The 15,751-nt window shown below is 45.7% G+C and overlaps 1 protein-coding gene across 3 annotated transcripts in view; it reads right to left on the bottom strand.

The window, feature by feature from the left end:
• Nucleotides 1-902: 902 nt before the first annotated feature.
• Nucleotides 903-15,751, bottom strand: part of LOC137561660 (PE-PGRS family protein PE_PGRS47-like) — an 85,218-nt gene continuing 70,369 nt past the window's right edge. For all 3 annotated transcript variants that reach the window (XM_068272977.1, XM_068272978.1, XM_068272976.1), the window contains 2 exons: nt 5,065-5,891; nt 903-1,032 (listed from right to left, as the gene is read on the bottom strand). In XM_068272977.1, coding sequence (XP_068129078.1) covers nt 5,070-5,891 — 822 coding nt within the window. In that variant the 3' untranslated portion in view covers nt 903-1,032; nt 5,065-5,069. The remainder of the gene's footprint in view (nt 1,033-5,064; nt 5,892-15,751) is intronic.

Here is a 15,751-nt window from a genome sequence, read left to right on the forward strand (position 1 = left end):
TGTATTAAGTAACTAGAGGTGCCCCCGAGAATTAAGTAGCTAGAGGTGCCCCCAAGAATTAGGTAGCTAGAGGTGACCCCAACTGAATGGAGATCAGGTCAGTGGAATGCCAGACTCGGGTTAGTAACCTCTCATTTATACTCTGCTAGAGACTCTGCATTGGTAGGGTAGGAGGGAAGGAGGCACTTGGGGAGGGTAGTAAGCCACCTTCCCATCATCAGGCACCTGTAGGCACGTGCCTACAGTGCCTTATGGTAAATCCGGCCTTGCAAACATCTGTAAGCTATGGTGCCTATACACGGTACCATTTTTCTTTTTTTTGGAACAGAGAAATTTTATTGATTATTCCATTTGGTCGAAACGTTTATCAAATTACTTTCAATTTCTCTTTTATATATATTTACATTATTTTCAAGGTACCATACACAAACATTTGATTTTTCCGAAAATCCGAGTAAAGCGATTTTATATGAAGGAATTTTTTTTAAATCTATTAGTACTTTCCTATACAACCTTCCATACACTATACAATTTCACAAACAATCAACAAGATTTTTCCAACCTGTTCGATCAGATTTTTTATCGAAGGAACTGAATAATTGTTTGTATTTGCTTGATCAAAAAAAAAAATATTGTTTTCGATTTTTACTCTATTTGATCTTTTAGATCGAATAAATGGGAACATCGAACGTTTTCATGGTACCGTGTATGGCCACCATTAGTAATATAATAAATATGCTACTTTTATTATTATATTACATTATTAAATTATTTTTATTATATTACATTAGTAATATAATAAATATGCTACTTTTTTTTTTTTAAGTGGAGACCTGTAGTTAAGGCATTTTTTCTGAGACAAGGCTGTTTTTAATGCATTTTATTAATCATATTTTTGAAGCATTCATCAAATAAAAGCTATGGACTTTAGAATCAAAATAGGAGATTTTGTGTAAATCATTTAGCAATGAATCACTCTAAAATTTGCAGCAGCTGATTATTTTGTTGTTGTAGGAAATCACTTTTTGTGACCTGCAATTAAAAAAGAAATAGAAGTTTAGTAACTTAAAAAAAAAAAAAATCACATAAATGGCCATTTTAAAAATGTGTTAGAGAATAATTTTTTGTTCTTAAAGTGAAACTTAACCAGTTAATGGTAATCAGACGCATTAAAACATCCTGTTCGCCGCTGTTAATGGCAACAGGACGTTTTAATGCTTCTGATCGCTCTGCCACCGTTGTGCACGAGTGCACGCGCTCCCGCCGCATGCACACGTTGAGTCCCACAGTTCCGTGATTGGACCAGGGAATCACATGTTCCCTGGACCAATCAAGTGCCAGTAAGTAAAAAAGGCCGATCAATGTTACAAATCAGTAACAATGACCTGTCTTAAAAATGTTTGTAAATAAACTTGTTTTCTCCATCCCAGCTCATCTATCACCTCAGATTGCTGCCAATTAGCATTCAGAGGTGACAGGAGCTGGGAGAGAGAATCTGACTGTACTTGTGGTAGGCTTTTTGCTTTTTTAAATAACATTTTAACCCCATACTAGCCTGATTAACCCCTTAACCCCCCCCCCCCCCCCCCCTCATTAGCCATTGACCCCTTTTCTGTTTAATTTTAGTATATTTTAGTACTTTTCTGTACTTTTTCACCCCTCTTGTCTCTCTTCTGCCCTTATTTTGGTATTTCTATCTATACTTTTCTATTTTTTCTTACCCACCTTAGTATAAAGTTTTGTGCGTTATACACATCAGAGAGAGATATTGTAGTGTATGAATCCCTCCTACCCTTCCATGGCAGATTAGGGATCAAACAATACACCCCAAGTAAGGCTACAAAGTATGGGGTGAAATTTTATAAGGTATGGGAGAGCAACAGTGGCTACACATATGCTTTTATGCTGTATTAGGGCAAAGATAGCCATTTACAGCCAGCTGAATGCCCACCATACATGCCAACCAGTGGGAAAATTGTGGTGGAACTATCTAACCCACTCCTCCACCAAGGCTATCATGTGTATGTTGACAACTACTACAGAAGTATTCCCATTTTCACATTTTTATACTGTGCCCAGACTGGTGACTGTGGGACATAAGGCCAAACCGCAAAGGCCTCCCACCACAGGCTGTTAATAAAAAATTAACAACAGGGTAAATCGTACAGTCTCAGATGTGGTGAGCTCCTGGCTGTAAAATATAGGGACAAGAGGGACGTCTTGATCCTGACATCCATTCAACATGAAGCAATGGTTCCTGTCACAACCTCTGGAGAGCAGATCGAAAAGCCAGTGTCATTGGTCGACTATAATAAGAAGATGGGTGTGGTGGACCTTACAGACCAAATGTTGTTGTACTACCTTTTACAAAAGAAAAAAAGAGGGCCTGGTACAAAAAAAGTATTTTTTTTACCTCTTACAATGCACAAAGCTGTTGTGCTTTTTAGAAAGACAGGCCATGATGACAGCTACCTCCAGTTTTAGCGAGAAGTGTTAAGGTCGATGATTAACGAAAGTGCCCATATTACGGATTAATTCAATCCTATGCAATTGGATGACACAGTTCGCCCAAGTGGAAGACATTTTCCTGCCCTGATCCCCCCGAACGAAGTAAAGCAGAAGCCACAGAACAGATGTCTGGTGTGTACCAAGAACAAGAGGCGGTGTGACAGCAGATACCACTGCCCAAAATGCCCCTCACTGCTGGTACTCTGCATTGTCAGCTGCTTTGAAGCATATCATACCCTCAGCAGTTATTAGACATCTTTTTTTTTTATAACCCTAAATTTTAACTGGACTCTAATTTTTTTCTCCCAACTTTTATTTGCCACTTACTGTCCCTCAAAAGTGCTCACAGTTTCCACTAGTGCACATTAACCCTCCACTGTTTTTGGGGTTGTGGGAGGAAACCAAGAAGTTTGGAGGAAACCCAAGACTCTTAAAACCTGCAAATAGATTTTCTTCCCGCTTGGACTTTCTGCTGCAAGTTGAGAGTGTTAGTCACAAGACTTTACTCTGCAGACCACTCCCCCCATCCCCAATAAAGAATTACATTGTTACATTTGGTAAAAAAGGGCCTTAAAAAAATCTCAATGTATAAAGGGTATCATTTTAAACGTGAAAAGCAAGAGAAGAGAATTTGGGGTGTTTGATAGATGAGACCTATGTCATGTGAATTTTTTTTGTGCCAAAAAGAAAAAAAAACAAAAAAAAAGTACAATGTTCAAAGTTTTGGTGCAATTTCAGCAAAACCAAGTCCATATGATACAAAATATGTATATCTGAGTAGGTCTGGGTCTCTTTAGTTTTCAGAATGGTGACATTTATGACCTGTATCGAATGTTCTGAGACTCCAGGGGCTTTGCTAGGAAGGAATGACTGTATTACTTTTGGTGCAAAAAAAATCCATTGGCGCTGCTGAAGGTTAACACTGTATTGTGTGGCAAAAAAGCTATCTGATTATGTATAGAGGCCAGGGTATCATTTTAACTGTGACAAGCTAGAGAAGAGAATTTGGGGTCTTTGACAGCTGAGGCCTATGTCATCTGATTATAGTGGCTCAACTACCTTTCCTATACAGTTCTCTGGTGTCTAGTGGTCCACCTTTGCACCTATAAACAGTTCCCTGGTGTCTAGTGACCCCCATCCTCCCCTATACACTTTTATAGTGTCTAGTGCTTTCCCCATATGGCTTCCCTGGTGATCTAGGGCTAGACACTGAGACCAAGTCGCAAGCCAACCTCAATGTCTAGTGGCCTCTTCTCTCCCATATAAAGTAGTTCCCTGTTGTCTTGTACCCCCTTGCTCCTCTATAAAGTTACCTGGTATCTAGTGGTCCCTCCCTCCCCTATACACATCCCTGGTGTCTAGTGGCCCCATTTCCTCCCCTATAGAGTTCCCTGGTGTGTAGTTGTCCCTTTTGCACCCCTAAACAGCTCCCTGGTGTCTAGTGACCGCCCTCCTCCCCTATACAGTTCCCTTGTATCAAATGCTTTCCTTCTTCACCCCCCCTTTCCCAAATGGCTTCCCTGGTGATCTAGGGCTTCACCCCCAATATAGCTTCCCTGGTGGTCTAGAGTAGGTCAAACATAATCCATAGTGGGGAAAACACTTGAGAGCCAAATGTGATGGCTCTGCAAGGCCAGATTTTGCCCATGGGCCAGAGTTTGACATGCATGGTATAGATCCATACCAGGGGGTGCTTTTAAAAAGATTAAATAGGACATTAAAGGGAAGGTTCACGGTACTAAAAAAAACAAACTGCACTCACCTGGGGCTTCTTCCAGCTCCTGGCAGTTGATCGGTGCCCTCGGCGTAGCTCCTCTCCCTCCGGGCGTCCAGCGGTGAAGAAGCCGACCTCGCCCGGTCTGGTTTCAGGTCGGCTTCCGTGCGCTCCACGGCTGGGGGTCACGTGGTGTAGAGACATCATCGGGTCTCTACTGCGCAGGCGCAGAACTACTGCGCCTGCATAGTAGAGACCCGATGACGTCACGTACATCACGTGACCCGCGCCGTGGAACGCACATGATGCCGACCCGGAAGCCGACCTGGCGAGGTCGGCTTCTTCAGCGCTGGACGCCCAGAGGGAGAGGAGCTGCGCCGAGGGCACCGATCAACTGCCAGGAGCTGGAAGAAGCCCCAGGTGAGTGCAGTTTGTTTTTTTTTAAGTGCGCAGATCTTCCCTTTAAGGCTTTCCTATGAGGAGATGGATTAGTCCAAAGCCTGTGGGTAAGAGAATCAGAACCGTCAGTTCAATAATACCTTCTGTAAATTACAGCTACATATGAAATAATTTAATGACATTACACTTTGCTTCGGGACAAATACAGTATACTTTATACTTTTTCTATGTTAAAAAACATGTATTTAACATTTTACAGTTGTCATCATATTACTCCTTTAACTAAATCTCAAGTTTCATATTTTTGTTTCTAGTTAAGATCTTTAGATGTGGATTTCTTTCATAATTTTGCCCACATGAGGAAAAAAAGAAAATGCAGTCAGACAAATTAACCCTTTTTTTTTTCGTCTATTTTAAAAAGCAACAAAAAGAAAACAACACACCTCTTCTATTTCTTAATTAAAAATCTTCGGGTTGTGCCTCCATTCTGTGATGTGCTTCCTCCAGCCATTGTCATACCACTTGTACCAGGTAAAGCAAATATTCCTCCACCAGCACCCAGCGCACCACTCAATCCATTTCCATTAACTCCTGCTGCACCTTGTAAACCACCTCCAGCACCTAGTATACTGCCCCCTAGCATTGCTGTTCCGGTTGCAGTAAGACTGATATCTCCACCGAGACCAGTAGCTCCCATACCAGAATTTAATGAATCGCCAACTCCACCTGCTTGCCCAACTAGTCCGCCAAGCAGACTTCCTTTTCCATCTTGTCCACCAAGCAGACCTCCTTGCCCACTTTGTCCACCAAGCACTCCACTAACAGCATTAACAGCGGTATCTGCAACTCCATTAACTGATGTAAGAAGCCCAGGAACCACTTCTGTGACACTTCCAAGTGCATTTCCCACATTAAGTCCGTTTGTTAGTGCTCCTACGATATTCAGAACCCCTCTTATGACTTCAGGAGCTGCTCCTGTGACTTCTCCAAGTATGTTTCCCACATCAAGTGTTATTCCTCCTGAGGGCCTTACGAATCCTCCTGTGACACCTCTAATTGTGCTACCCAGCCCTCCAATGGTTTGAGTAACTGGTTTTATTAGACTACTTATCACCCGAAACACTTCATTAGTCAAAGAGTTCCTTCCAAGTAGCTGTTCAAGAAGGTTGCTCAAAAGTCCTAGATTCTTGGAACCTATCTCAGCAAGAAATTGCTTCGGAGCATCTATTCCTGTTATCCTTCCATCAAGGCTTGGAAGACCAAGGAAAGCCTACATAAAACAAAAACAAACAAACAAAAACATCAGAATGCCTTAGCAATAGAAAATGAAATCATTTAAAGTTCGTGCTTTTTGGTAATTATTATTTTTTAGTAATTATACAGTGCTGACATCTTCCACAGCGCTTTACAAAGTATATTGTCTTGTCACTCACTAACTGTTCCTCAGAGGAGCTCACAATGTAATTCCTACCCCAGTCATGTGTCCACCCACCATAGTCTAGGGCCAATTTGGGTGGAGCCAATTAGCTTATCTGTATCTTTTTGAGATGTGGGAGGACATCATTGTACCTAGAGAAAAACCACGCAGACACAGGAAGCCTACAAACTCCATCCAGGTAGTGGAATTCAAACCTTTTCTGCATTACGTAAAGTGGAGTAGAGAATCTTCATTTTAAGTGACCATACAAAGGTCAATATTTTAGAATATGTACCGTAATCACTTTCATCAATGTTTTATTGATCCTGACATAGCCAATTAATCAGTGCTGCTCAGCAAGAAGATTGCTTCAGCTATCCGACCGGATTTGGATTTCGGATACCTGGGCCCAAATCCGGATAGCAATCCGCGGATAGTTGTGAGGCAATCCGGATATCCGCGGATATCCTAGGATATCCGACTATTGAGATACTGTAACTGAGAAGATGACGTCTATGACGTCATTGAGCCAATCAGAGGGCTCCCAGGGGCTCCCAGCAGAAGCCCTAGCAACCAATCACAGAAAGGAACCCTGGCCAGCCCCACCTGACCTCATTCAGCCAATCAGAGGCCTCCCAGCCTAAGCCCTAGCACCCAATCACAGAAAGGAACCCTGGCCCCCCTGTATAATAAGGAGCGGTGCCATGATGAGAAATATCGTCCTTGCTTGTCACTAGTGCTCACTGAGAGACATGCTCCAGTGCTGCTGGCATAGCAAGTGTTGTATACAGTGATAAACCTGAAGTTGTTCAGTGATTAACACCTTCAATATCACTACACTATTGTTCTTTTGTTTATTAGTTAGCTAGTGGCACTCGGCACGTGGCACTCGGCACGTGGCACTCGGCACATGGCACTCGGCACGTAGCATGTGGCACTTGGCACGTGCCAAGTGCCACCTGCCAAGTGCCACGTGCCAAGTGCAATGTGCCAAGTGCCACATGCCAAGTGCCACATGCCAAGTGCAAGTGGAACATGCCAAGTGCCACGTGCCACATCCGGCATGCTCCTGGCAGACTTTACACCTGCTGCTGCTGCATTGCCCTGCTCCTGCTGCCTTTGCTGCTCCCACCGCCAGGGTGCCACAGGCCACTGCTGCTGTGCTGATACCACCTATATTTAACCCAAAACACAATTGCTGCCTAATTTTTTGGAGTTGTCTGGGCTGAAAACTGTCATGTCTCAGATGTGCGGTTGGACTTTGGATACAATATGGGCTGCACGACTGCTGTCTGGAACCTAGTCCTGATGTTTATTGACAGCCTTTTCTTTTTTTAGGGGGGGGGGGGGAGTTTAAGTCCCCACATCATCAATTAGTGTTTCCCTTTAAAAAAAACATGATGCCACATGCCTCATTTACCCTAAAACGTTTGAAAAGCATTTTAAAGGCCACTCCTACCCGGATATCCGAACCTGGGAGGATATCTGGGATACTGAGTTCGGATATCCGATTCGGATTCGGATTCCAAAAGTTCAAACTCGGATATCCGATTCGGATCGGATTTCTGGGTATCCGGATCTGAATTCAATTCAGATTTTGAAAAGGGGTATCTGAGCAGCACTGCGATTAATAAACTTCCAATCAATGTGGGACAGTTTATTGGTCTGATCATGCGCAGCAGTATATTATCATTAAGTGGGTGAGGGAAGGAGCAGAGGTGGCTCAATGGCCACATAGTTTTGTGCTAAACCAGGGCGTACATATGGTCGTACCGCCAGTGAGCTGGGCGCAGGGTAAGCCGAATGACGGCTCACCCTGCTGCCGCTAAATATCCCGGAGGCGCTAAATACTATTCCCCCTCCAAGTTGTGGCAACTCGAAATTCAAGGTCTGGCGATCACCGGATCCCAAAATTACTCTTACGCAGGGGAGCAGCACAGCATTCCTGCTATGACGGGGCCCAGATTCAGCGCTAGGTGCTGGGGGCCGAAATAACCTTTGAAATCAGGGCATATAAAGCTAGTCAGTGCAGTAATTTGAATGACTCCCAATCCTATTTCTACTGACATCTGATAGAGTGGTGCAAGGTGGTACAATGATCACCACTACCCATGTGATTTGCAAGCAGGAAGTGATTGATCGCTTGGCAGATTGGGCCAATATTAATTTGTGTAATCAAACACAAATGTACTAAGTGCTCACATAGCTCTAAGCAGTCACTAGAAAAGCATAAAAACATATAAAACGTCCAGTATGAACAACATCAGATCTGGATTTAAGTCCTTTCAAATATGATGGAACGTACCTTCCCACTCGTGTAATGGTAGTGCAACATATATTGCAATAGGCTCAAACGCTCAGTGTTCATCTGGTGTAAGGCTATGTTCACATTGTAAATCACCAGCGATATCGCAAGCGTTTTGTAAAGCGCTTTTCCCTGCGCTTTTAGCTTAGAAAAGTGCTTTTTTAAACGCTTTTGCGGAGCGATTAGTTTTTTCACTTTCTGACATCAGTCAGGAAGTGAACTTTTTAACCCGGAAAAGAATAAGTACAATGGGGTGGATTCACTAATAGCGTGCCTTATCAGAGTTAACATGCCTTTCAGCATAGCGAGCGCTACGAACTTATGCCTGCTAACTGGAAATGACGGGAGCTCAGCTCGTCCTGCTCTGAACCCCAACGGGTCTAATCACTATATATTGTAAGCTGTGTGTTCTAAATGATGTCAGTATACAGGAATCATGTCTGAGGAAGGCTAGTCTTAGCTTACTCCTTTTCTTCTAAGTTAGCCAATAAATGGTATCGTCCTGATTCAAAACTACTTTCTTTTACTGACGGCTAACCGGGGGAGGACTGGCCAGGGGGGAAGGGGGGAGATTTCCCCCCAGGCTGCCTCTCATTAAATGATTTAGGGCTGGCGGATGCACCAATCTTTTCGATAATTATTATTGAATCAGATGAAAACCTGTGCTGCCCCAAGCATGCCCAATCAACGATTTCACTGATTTGGGGTGGAAAATAGTTGAATGTATTGATCTGAGATGCTGGGAAATCTCAGGTCGATGTAGTCGATCAAGTGCAGCAATCACAAACTATGAATGTGACGGAAACCCGGGCCATTGTCCCTCAAAGTATATTATGTGCCCCCCGATGCCTGTCACGCTGTCCCTCAAGTGTCCTTGCTGCATTTCTGCATTGGCGCCCTACATGACCGTCGGCATATAGCACGTGGGGCGCATGTGTGACATCATTTGGGCTGGGGCTGCCGTGAAAACGGGCCTCTAGTTTGTGTTTTCCCTCCAGGCCAAACGGCCCCAGTCCTCCCCTGCGGCTAACACAGTACAATACTCCACTGCTACTACTTACTTAGCTAAGGCGTATTCCAGCCCCGTAAGCTTGTACGTCCCTCGCTGTCTTCCCAGTCCTCTTCCTGTTTGGCCCTGTACAGTAGCCACGTCAGGCAAGTTGGAGACTACTGTGCATGCACTGGCCTGGTCAGCGCACCTCCTGGATCACGCTATCATGGCCAGGAGCACTCGGCACTTGTGCACTACGATAAGGCTAGTAGCCGCACATGCGCAAAATGCGCCCAGGCCATGGGAGTGCAATCAAGGAGGTGTACCACCAGACTAGCGCATGCACAGTAGTCTGTGACTGTACTGGGCAGAACAGTGGATCAAGGAAGAGGACCGGGAGGAAAACGAGGGATATACAAGCCTATGGGGGATGGAAGAAACCACTGTGAGTAAAAGAACACTATTTATGTTCACCATGGGGATTCTTTAAGGTAGTCATACATTTATTGATTTTCCCAGTAGATCTGATCACTCTGATTGAATCTGACAGAAATCGAAGCTCCAATATGTCAGATCAATTGTAATACTTGATCAAAATTCAATCTGACATGACCACAAAAGGCACCAGCAGCAGCGGATAAGTGGCAGACACGGACAGGTAATGTGTAGTGCACTGGGGGGAACATTGATCATTAGGGGGGACAGCGTCGGGTTGGCGAGGTGGCAAATGCAGTGTCACAAGGATGATTCCAGATTGATTTCATGCTGAAATTGATCGGGAATCAGCCTGTGGCATATGGGCAAGCAACAGATCTCTTTCCAATCAGATTCGATCAGAGAGAGATCTGTCTCTGGGTCAATCTGCCCATTCATTGTCTGCTGTATGGGCATGTTTAGCAGCCATGAACGAGTTATCTTGTGTACAATAACTTGGGGCGGGGCTGCTCCAGCTGGCTATACCAAGCTAAGAGCAGTTGTGCTCGGATACCCCCAATCACAAATTCGAGTGATCACGAATTTGATTTCGCCCACTTACGAATTGACTAGTGATCACGATCACGAGTAGAAAGGAATATCCGACTCGAGTGCGGTTTTGAGTCGAATAACCGCATGTAATAACGAATAACGAGTGGTATTCGTGATTAAAAACCCGCCAACTTTAATGGTTAATAGCAAAGCCCCCTTACATGCCAGAAACACCCAATTTGCCAGATATGTTAAGAAGAACAGTAGGAAGAAGAGGATTTTTTTTTTCTTTCAAAAAGACCTTATAATTGCGCAAAAGGTGGATCAGCGCAACACCAGGCCGCCTACGAATGGCCTCCATCAGAGATGCGCTGAGCCCCCCAGGAGTCCTGGGGGGCTCAGCGCATCTCTGATGGAGGCCATTCGGAGGCGGCCTAGTGTTGTGCTGATCCACCTTTTGCGCAATTTTAAATTTTCGATTTTATTTGATTAGCCGCACCCAGGCTATGCATATACATAGGTTAGGATTTAGTTAGTGTTAGGCCCCTCCCATGGAGGATTGACTTCTTCGCAGTGGGAGGGACGAGTACTTAATAGGTTGCATGCAAGCTGTTAATGGAAACCAACATCCTCCTCTAGTGGTAGACAGGTCATGTGTATGCTCGGTGTGTATTCGACCCCACAAGTGGGGCTTGCACTCTTTTGCAGGTAGGCACTAGTCTGTTTTTAAGTAGCGCTGCTCATTTCCTTGCTATGTAAAAAAGACCTTATAGTTTTGAGGTTTGAGCTTTTTAGCAAACAGCAAACGTGCCTCCTGCTGCACGTTTGCGGTTTGCAAAAAACCTCAAACCGCCGGTGTGCACCAGCCCCTTGAAATACAATAGCCAAGCGGATTTACAGGCGGATGGGGACAGCAGATCACATCCAAATCCGCTCGGTGTGCACTGGGCAAAATCTCTGCAATCCTCACCAAAACCCGCTAGCGTTTTCTGGATCTGCTAGCGGTTTTGGTGTGCACTGGGCCTAAGAGTAGTGCAGATCCTGCATCCAGAGCAGGTTAATCTCAAGCGCCCCCTGCTGCACTCTGCAATAGGCAGCAGGGTGCACACTAGCAAGCTGGAGAGCCACAAAAGAATGTGGAGTCGCAGTGCATGTAAAAAATAAAAATAAAAAATGGCTGACAAAAGGTAATTATACAGAAACATGTCACGCTAACAGCTTTGTAGCAGAAACTTGCAGCCGACTACTAAGCATTTGTATGCAAGTTGCAGCTACTATTATCTACAGTACTTATTACCATCTGCACTGAACCTTATTTGATTTTCCCCAACATTCCCAGCAGATTTGATCACTGAGATGGAATTCGCCGATAGTCTTTAGCACAACATGCCACATTGATCGTCATTTTTAGAAAACTATTTAGAGATTTTTTTGCTGAAAATCAATCAAAATTATCGAGCTGACTGGGCGGACAATCTTGATTGATCGAGGCTGGTGGAGCAGCGATGGTTAATCGACAGCCCATAGTCCTGCATTCCATCAAATGGTGCAATGTTGTAATTCAATGGATTTCATGAAAAGCTATGTGTAGTGGGTGAAAGGATTCAATCCCTCTATAGGCCTATACCCACTTTGTGATTTTTACATCGATTTTTCCGACAAGCAATGATTTTGTGAGCGACGAGCAGTCGTTTCCGCGATCTCATGAGGTATGTACAGGCGTGCGATTACACAAACAATGTTTGGTAATAACGACCGTCACAACGGATGGTATCTTTAAGATCCCCGATGGCTCCTGTGCAAAGTACTGCAATCGTTTGATCTCCCGTTCTCACCCGTGTGCCGTTGCGTGTTCCCGCAGGTTCGGGGAACCTGATTCGTCGGAAGGGGTCGCTGTGAGGTTCACCAATCCAACTTCAGGTGAGTATTTAGCTTAGGATCAGATTCAGAAGATCTGATGTGTATGTGCATCTTTACAGATGTATATGTTACGGCCAAAACCAGAAATCGGCCAATTCTAGAATTGGCCGGCCGTTTCTAGAACTGGCCAATTTGACGCTGGCCAAAGTAAAAAATGCTGGGAATTTCTGACTTTGGCCGGCCAGTTCTAGAAACGGCCAAAGCCAGTCGGCCAAAGTCTAAAACGCACATCCTGAAACATCCCAGGTCCTGTTCAGCACCATGAATGGCACTCGGAACTTCCTCTCTGCTCTGAAAGATACAGCATAATAATCTTTTTTAAAGAAAAGCATTTCTTAGTTACAGCTGATACAAATCCTGCAATAAATCTGCAGTGTGTCTACATCCTGCTTGCTTGGGAGCAGACATATAGTTAACATCCTGTGCTTTTAAATTAGCTTCTCTGCCGTGGCAGTCAGGTGACACAGGGGAGAGATCAAATTACAGTGGTGATTAGTCACAGATGAGGGGGGGATGCATGGCTGGGGGGCTATTCTGGGTGCTTTGCTTTGCTGGGCACTTTGCATGGCTGTGGGTGCTTTGCTGGGAAGGGGGGGGGGCTTTGCTGGGCACTTTGCATGGCTGTGGGTGCTTTGGGGGGGGGGGGGGGGCTTTGCTGGGTGCTTTGCATGGCTGTGGGTGCTTTGCTGGGTGCTTTGCATGGCTGTGGGTGCTTTGCTGGGGGGCTGTACATGGCTGTGGGTGCTTTGCTGGGGGGCTGTGCATGGCTGTGGGTGCTTTGCTGGGGGGCTGTGCATGGCAGTGGGTGCTTTGCTGGGGGGCTTATGATTAGTCAGAGGTGTGGGGGAATTAGACAGGCTAAACTCTCTAAATACATACAGGGTGCTTTTCTCTGTTTTCCTTTTACCCTGTGCAAGAGTTTAGGTCCACCTTAATGTGGAGAGCTGTGAGGGCGGAGGTGGAATCAGCTGCAGCCGGCCAGCACCGGGTCCCTGCAGGAGAGGCGTGAGGAGGACTACGGGGAAGGTGGCAGCAGGGACACAGCGGGGACAGCCAGCCCCGGGTCCCTGCAGGAGAGGCATGAGGAGGACTACTGGGAAGGCGGCAGCAGGGACACAGCGGGGACAGCCAGCCCCCTGGTCCCTGCAGGAGAGGCGTGAGGAGGACTACGGGGAAGGCGGCAGAAGGGACACAGCGGGGACAGCCTGCCCCGGGTCCCTGCAGGAGAGACGTGAGGAGGACTACGGGGAAGGCGGCAGCAGGGACACAGCGGGGACAGCCAGCCCCGGGTCCCTGCAGGAGAGGCGTGAGGAGGACTACGGGGAAGGCGGCAGCAGGGACACAGCAGGGACAGCCAGCCCCGGGTCCCTGCAGGAGAAGCGTGAGGAGGACTACGGGGGAGGCGGCAGCAGGGACACAGCGGAGACAGCCAGCCCCAGGTCCCTGCAGGAGAGGCGTGAGGAGGACTACTGGGAAGGTGGCAGCAGGGACACAGCGGAGGCAGCGCGCACTTACTTGCTGAGCTGAGCGGGGAGAAGTTGGAGAAGGAAGGCGGCGGCTAAATCAGCTGCAGCCGGCAGCATACAGGCAGCCCCGGAGGTCCTCACAGCTGCCAGCTGGGGAAAAGCGGAAGAACGGAGAACAGGGGCCAGCACAGCAGGACACGGAGCGGGGGACAGCGGCACAGCACTATGGGGACAGCGGCACAGCACTAGGTGGACAGTGGCACAGCAATAAGTGAGCTTCGGGACTTGGCCGGCCACATGTAGTCAGAACGCATTCTGGCCGGCCAAAGTCCAAAATTGTGCAGCATTTTGTACATTGGCTGCATCAGGTGGCCACTTCGCATTGTGACCGGCCAGAACCCGAAGTGGCCAGACTTCGGGTTCTGGCCGTAACATATATATAAAAAAAAACTATGAACACACTATTTTATGCTCTGTGACTCTAACTACCCCTCACTGGAGCAAACCAAGAGCACTTCTGAGCGCTTTTAAAAATGCTAGCATTTTAAAAAGCGCTTGGCTGATGTATTTGAATGGGATGGATAACACCGGAGCGATGTGTTTTTTTCCCAAACGCAAACGTGGGTCGTGCAGCATTTCTGCTGATTTCTGAGCCTTAAAGGGAAGGTCCAAGCAAAATAAAAAAATGAGTTTCACTTACCTGCGGCTTCTACCCACCCCATGCAACCATCCTGTGCCCTTGTAGTCACTCACTGCTGCTCCAGTCCCCCACTGGCAGCATGCCGACCTCGGAGGTCAGCGGGACGCATTGCGTACATTTTCACGCATTCCCGCTAGTGCAGGAACATTAACAAATAAATTTTTACGCGTTAGTGGTTCAATACTGAACCACTAACGCGTAAAAATGTATGCCATAATGTTCCTGCACTAGTGAGAATGCATAAAAATGTACGCAATGCGGCCCGCCAACCTCCGAGGTCGGCATGCTGCCAGCGGGGGACTGGAGCAGCAGTGAGTGACTACAAGGGCAAAGGATGGCTGCATGGGGCGGGTAGAAGCCCCAGGTAAGTGAAACTCATTTTTTTATTTTGCTTGGACCTTCCCTTTAATGTTAAAAAGGAACTCCAGCCTAAACAAACATACTGTCATTAAGTTACATTAGTTATGTTAATTAAAATAGATAGGTAATATAATCTCTTACCCACCCTGTTTTAAAAGAACAGGCAAATGTTTGATTTCATGATGGCAGCCATCTTTTTGGTTGAAAGGAGGTGACAGGGAGCATGAGACACAGTTCCAACTGGCCGGTGTCCTGAGCACCTCTCCCAGTTTCTAGGCAACGTGAACAACAACATAGGAAATCCCATCATGCTCTGCACAGCATAAGGGAAAAAAAGCCAGGGCTTTTTTTTCTTTGATGGGTGGAACTTAGCAAAAATGCAGCTAAAAATGATGCTTTGGTAAGAAAAACAAAGTTCTGATGCTGTGAAACTGTTAAAGAAACATCAAGCCTTTTCAGTTCTGCTGAGTAGATTTTTAGTCCGGAGGTTCACTTTAAGTATAGGAAAGTGGAAAATTGCTCTGAAAAGCGCTAGATCAGAGTGATTTTCCAAGTGTTTTTTTTAGTTATAGAAGCTGTTCAGTTCCAGCTCTACTGTAACAAATAAATAACGCTACACCAAAACGCTCCAAAAATCACTAGGCATAATTAGAAAATCGCTAGGCACATGCCTAGAATCGCTCTGAAAAATCACTTCAAAAGCACTGTTTGCGATTACGCTTTTTGGTGTGCACTGACCTTAAGTTTCTAAATGTCACTGATCTGACATCTGGGCATGAGACACCTGTCCTCTAAAAGGGAAGGGAAGTGGGCGGGGTAAAAAATAGGCATTATTAATTTTTCCGTACAAGTAGTATGTACCTCGTAGATATGGAAATTTGTGGATAAAGCTGGGGACAGGGGGGTAGAGTTGCAGAATGTTGTACAATGCTTTTACTCTTTAGGACCCTTTCACACTAGCACATTTTCATTGCAATGCATTACCCATTTGTAACGCAGGGTAAC

This window comes from Hyperolius riggenbachi, chromosome 3, assembly GCF_040937935.1.
Source record: "Hyperolius riggenbachi isolate aHypRig1 chromosome 3, aHypRig1.pri, whole genome shotgun sequence".
Lineage (NCBI taxonomy): Eukaryota > Metazoa > Chordata > Amphibia > Anura > Hyperoliidae > Hyperolius > Hyperolius riggenbachi.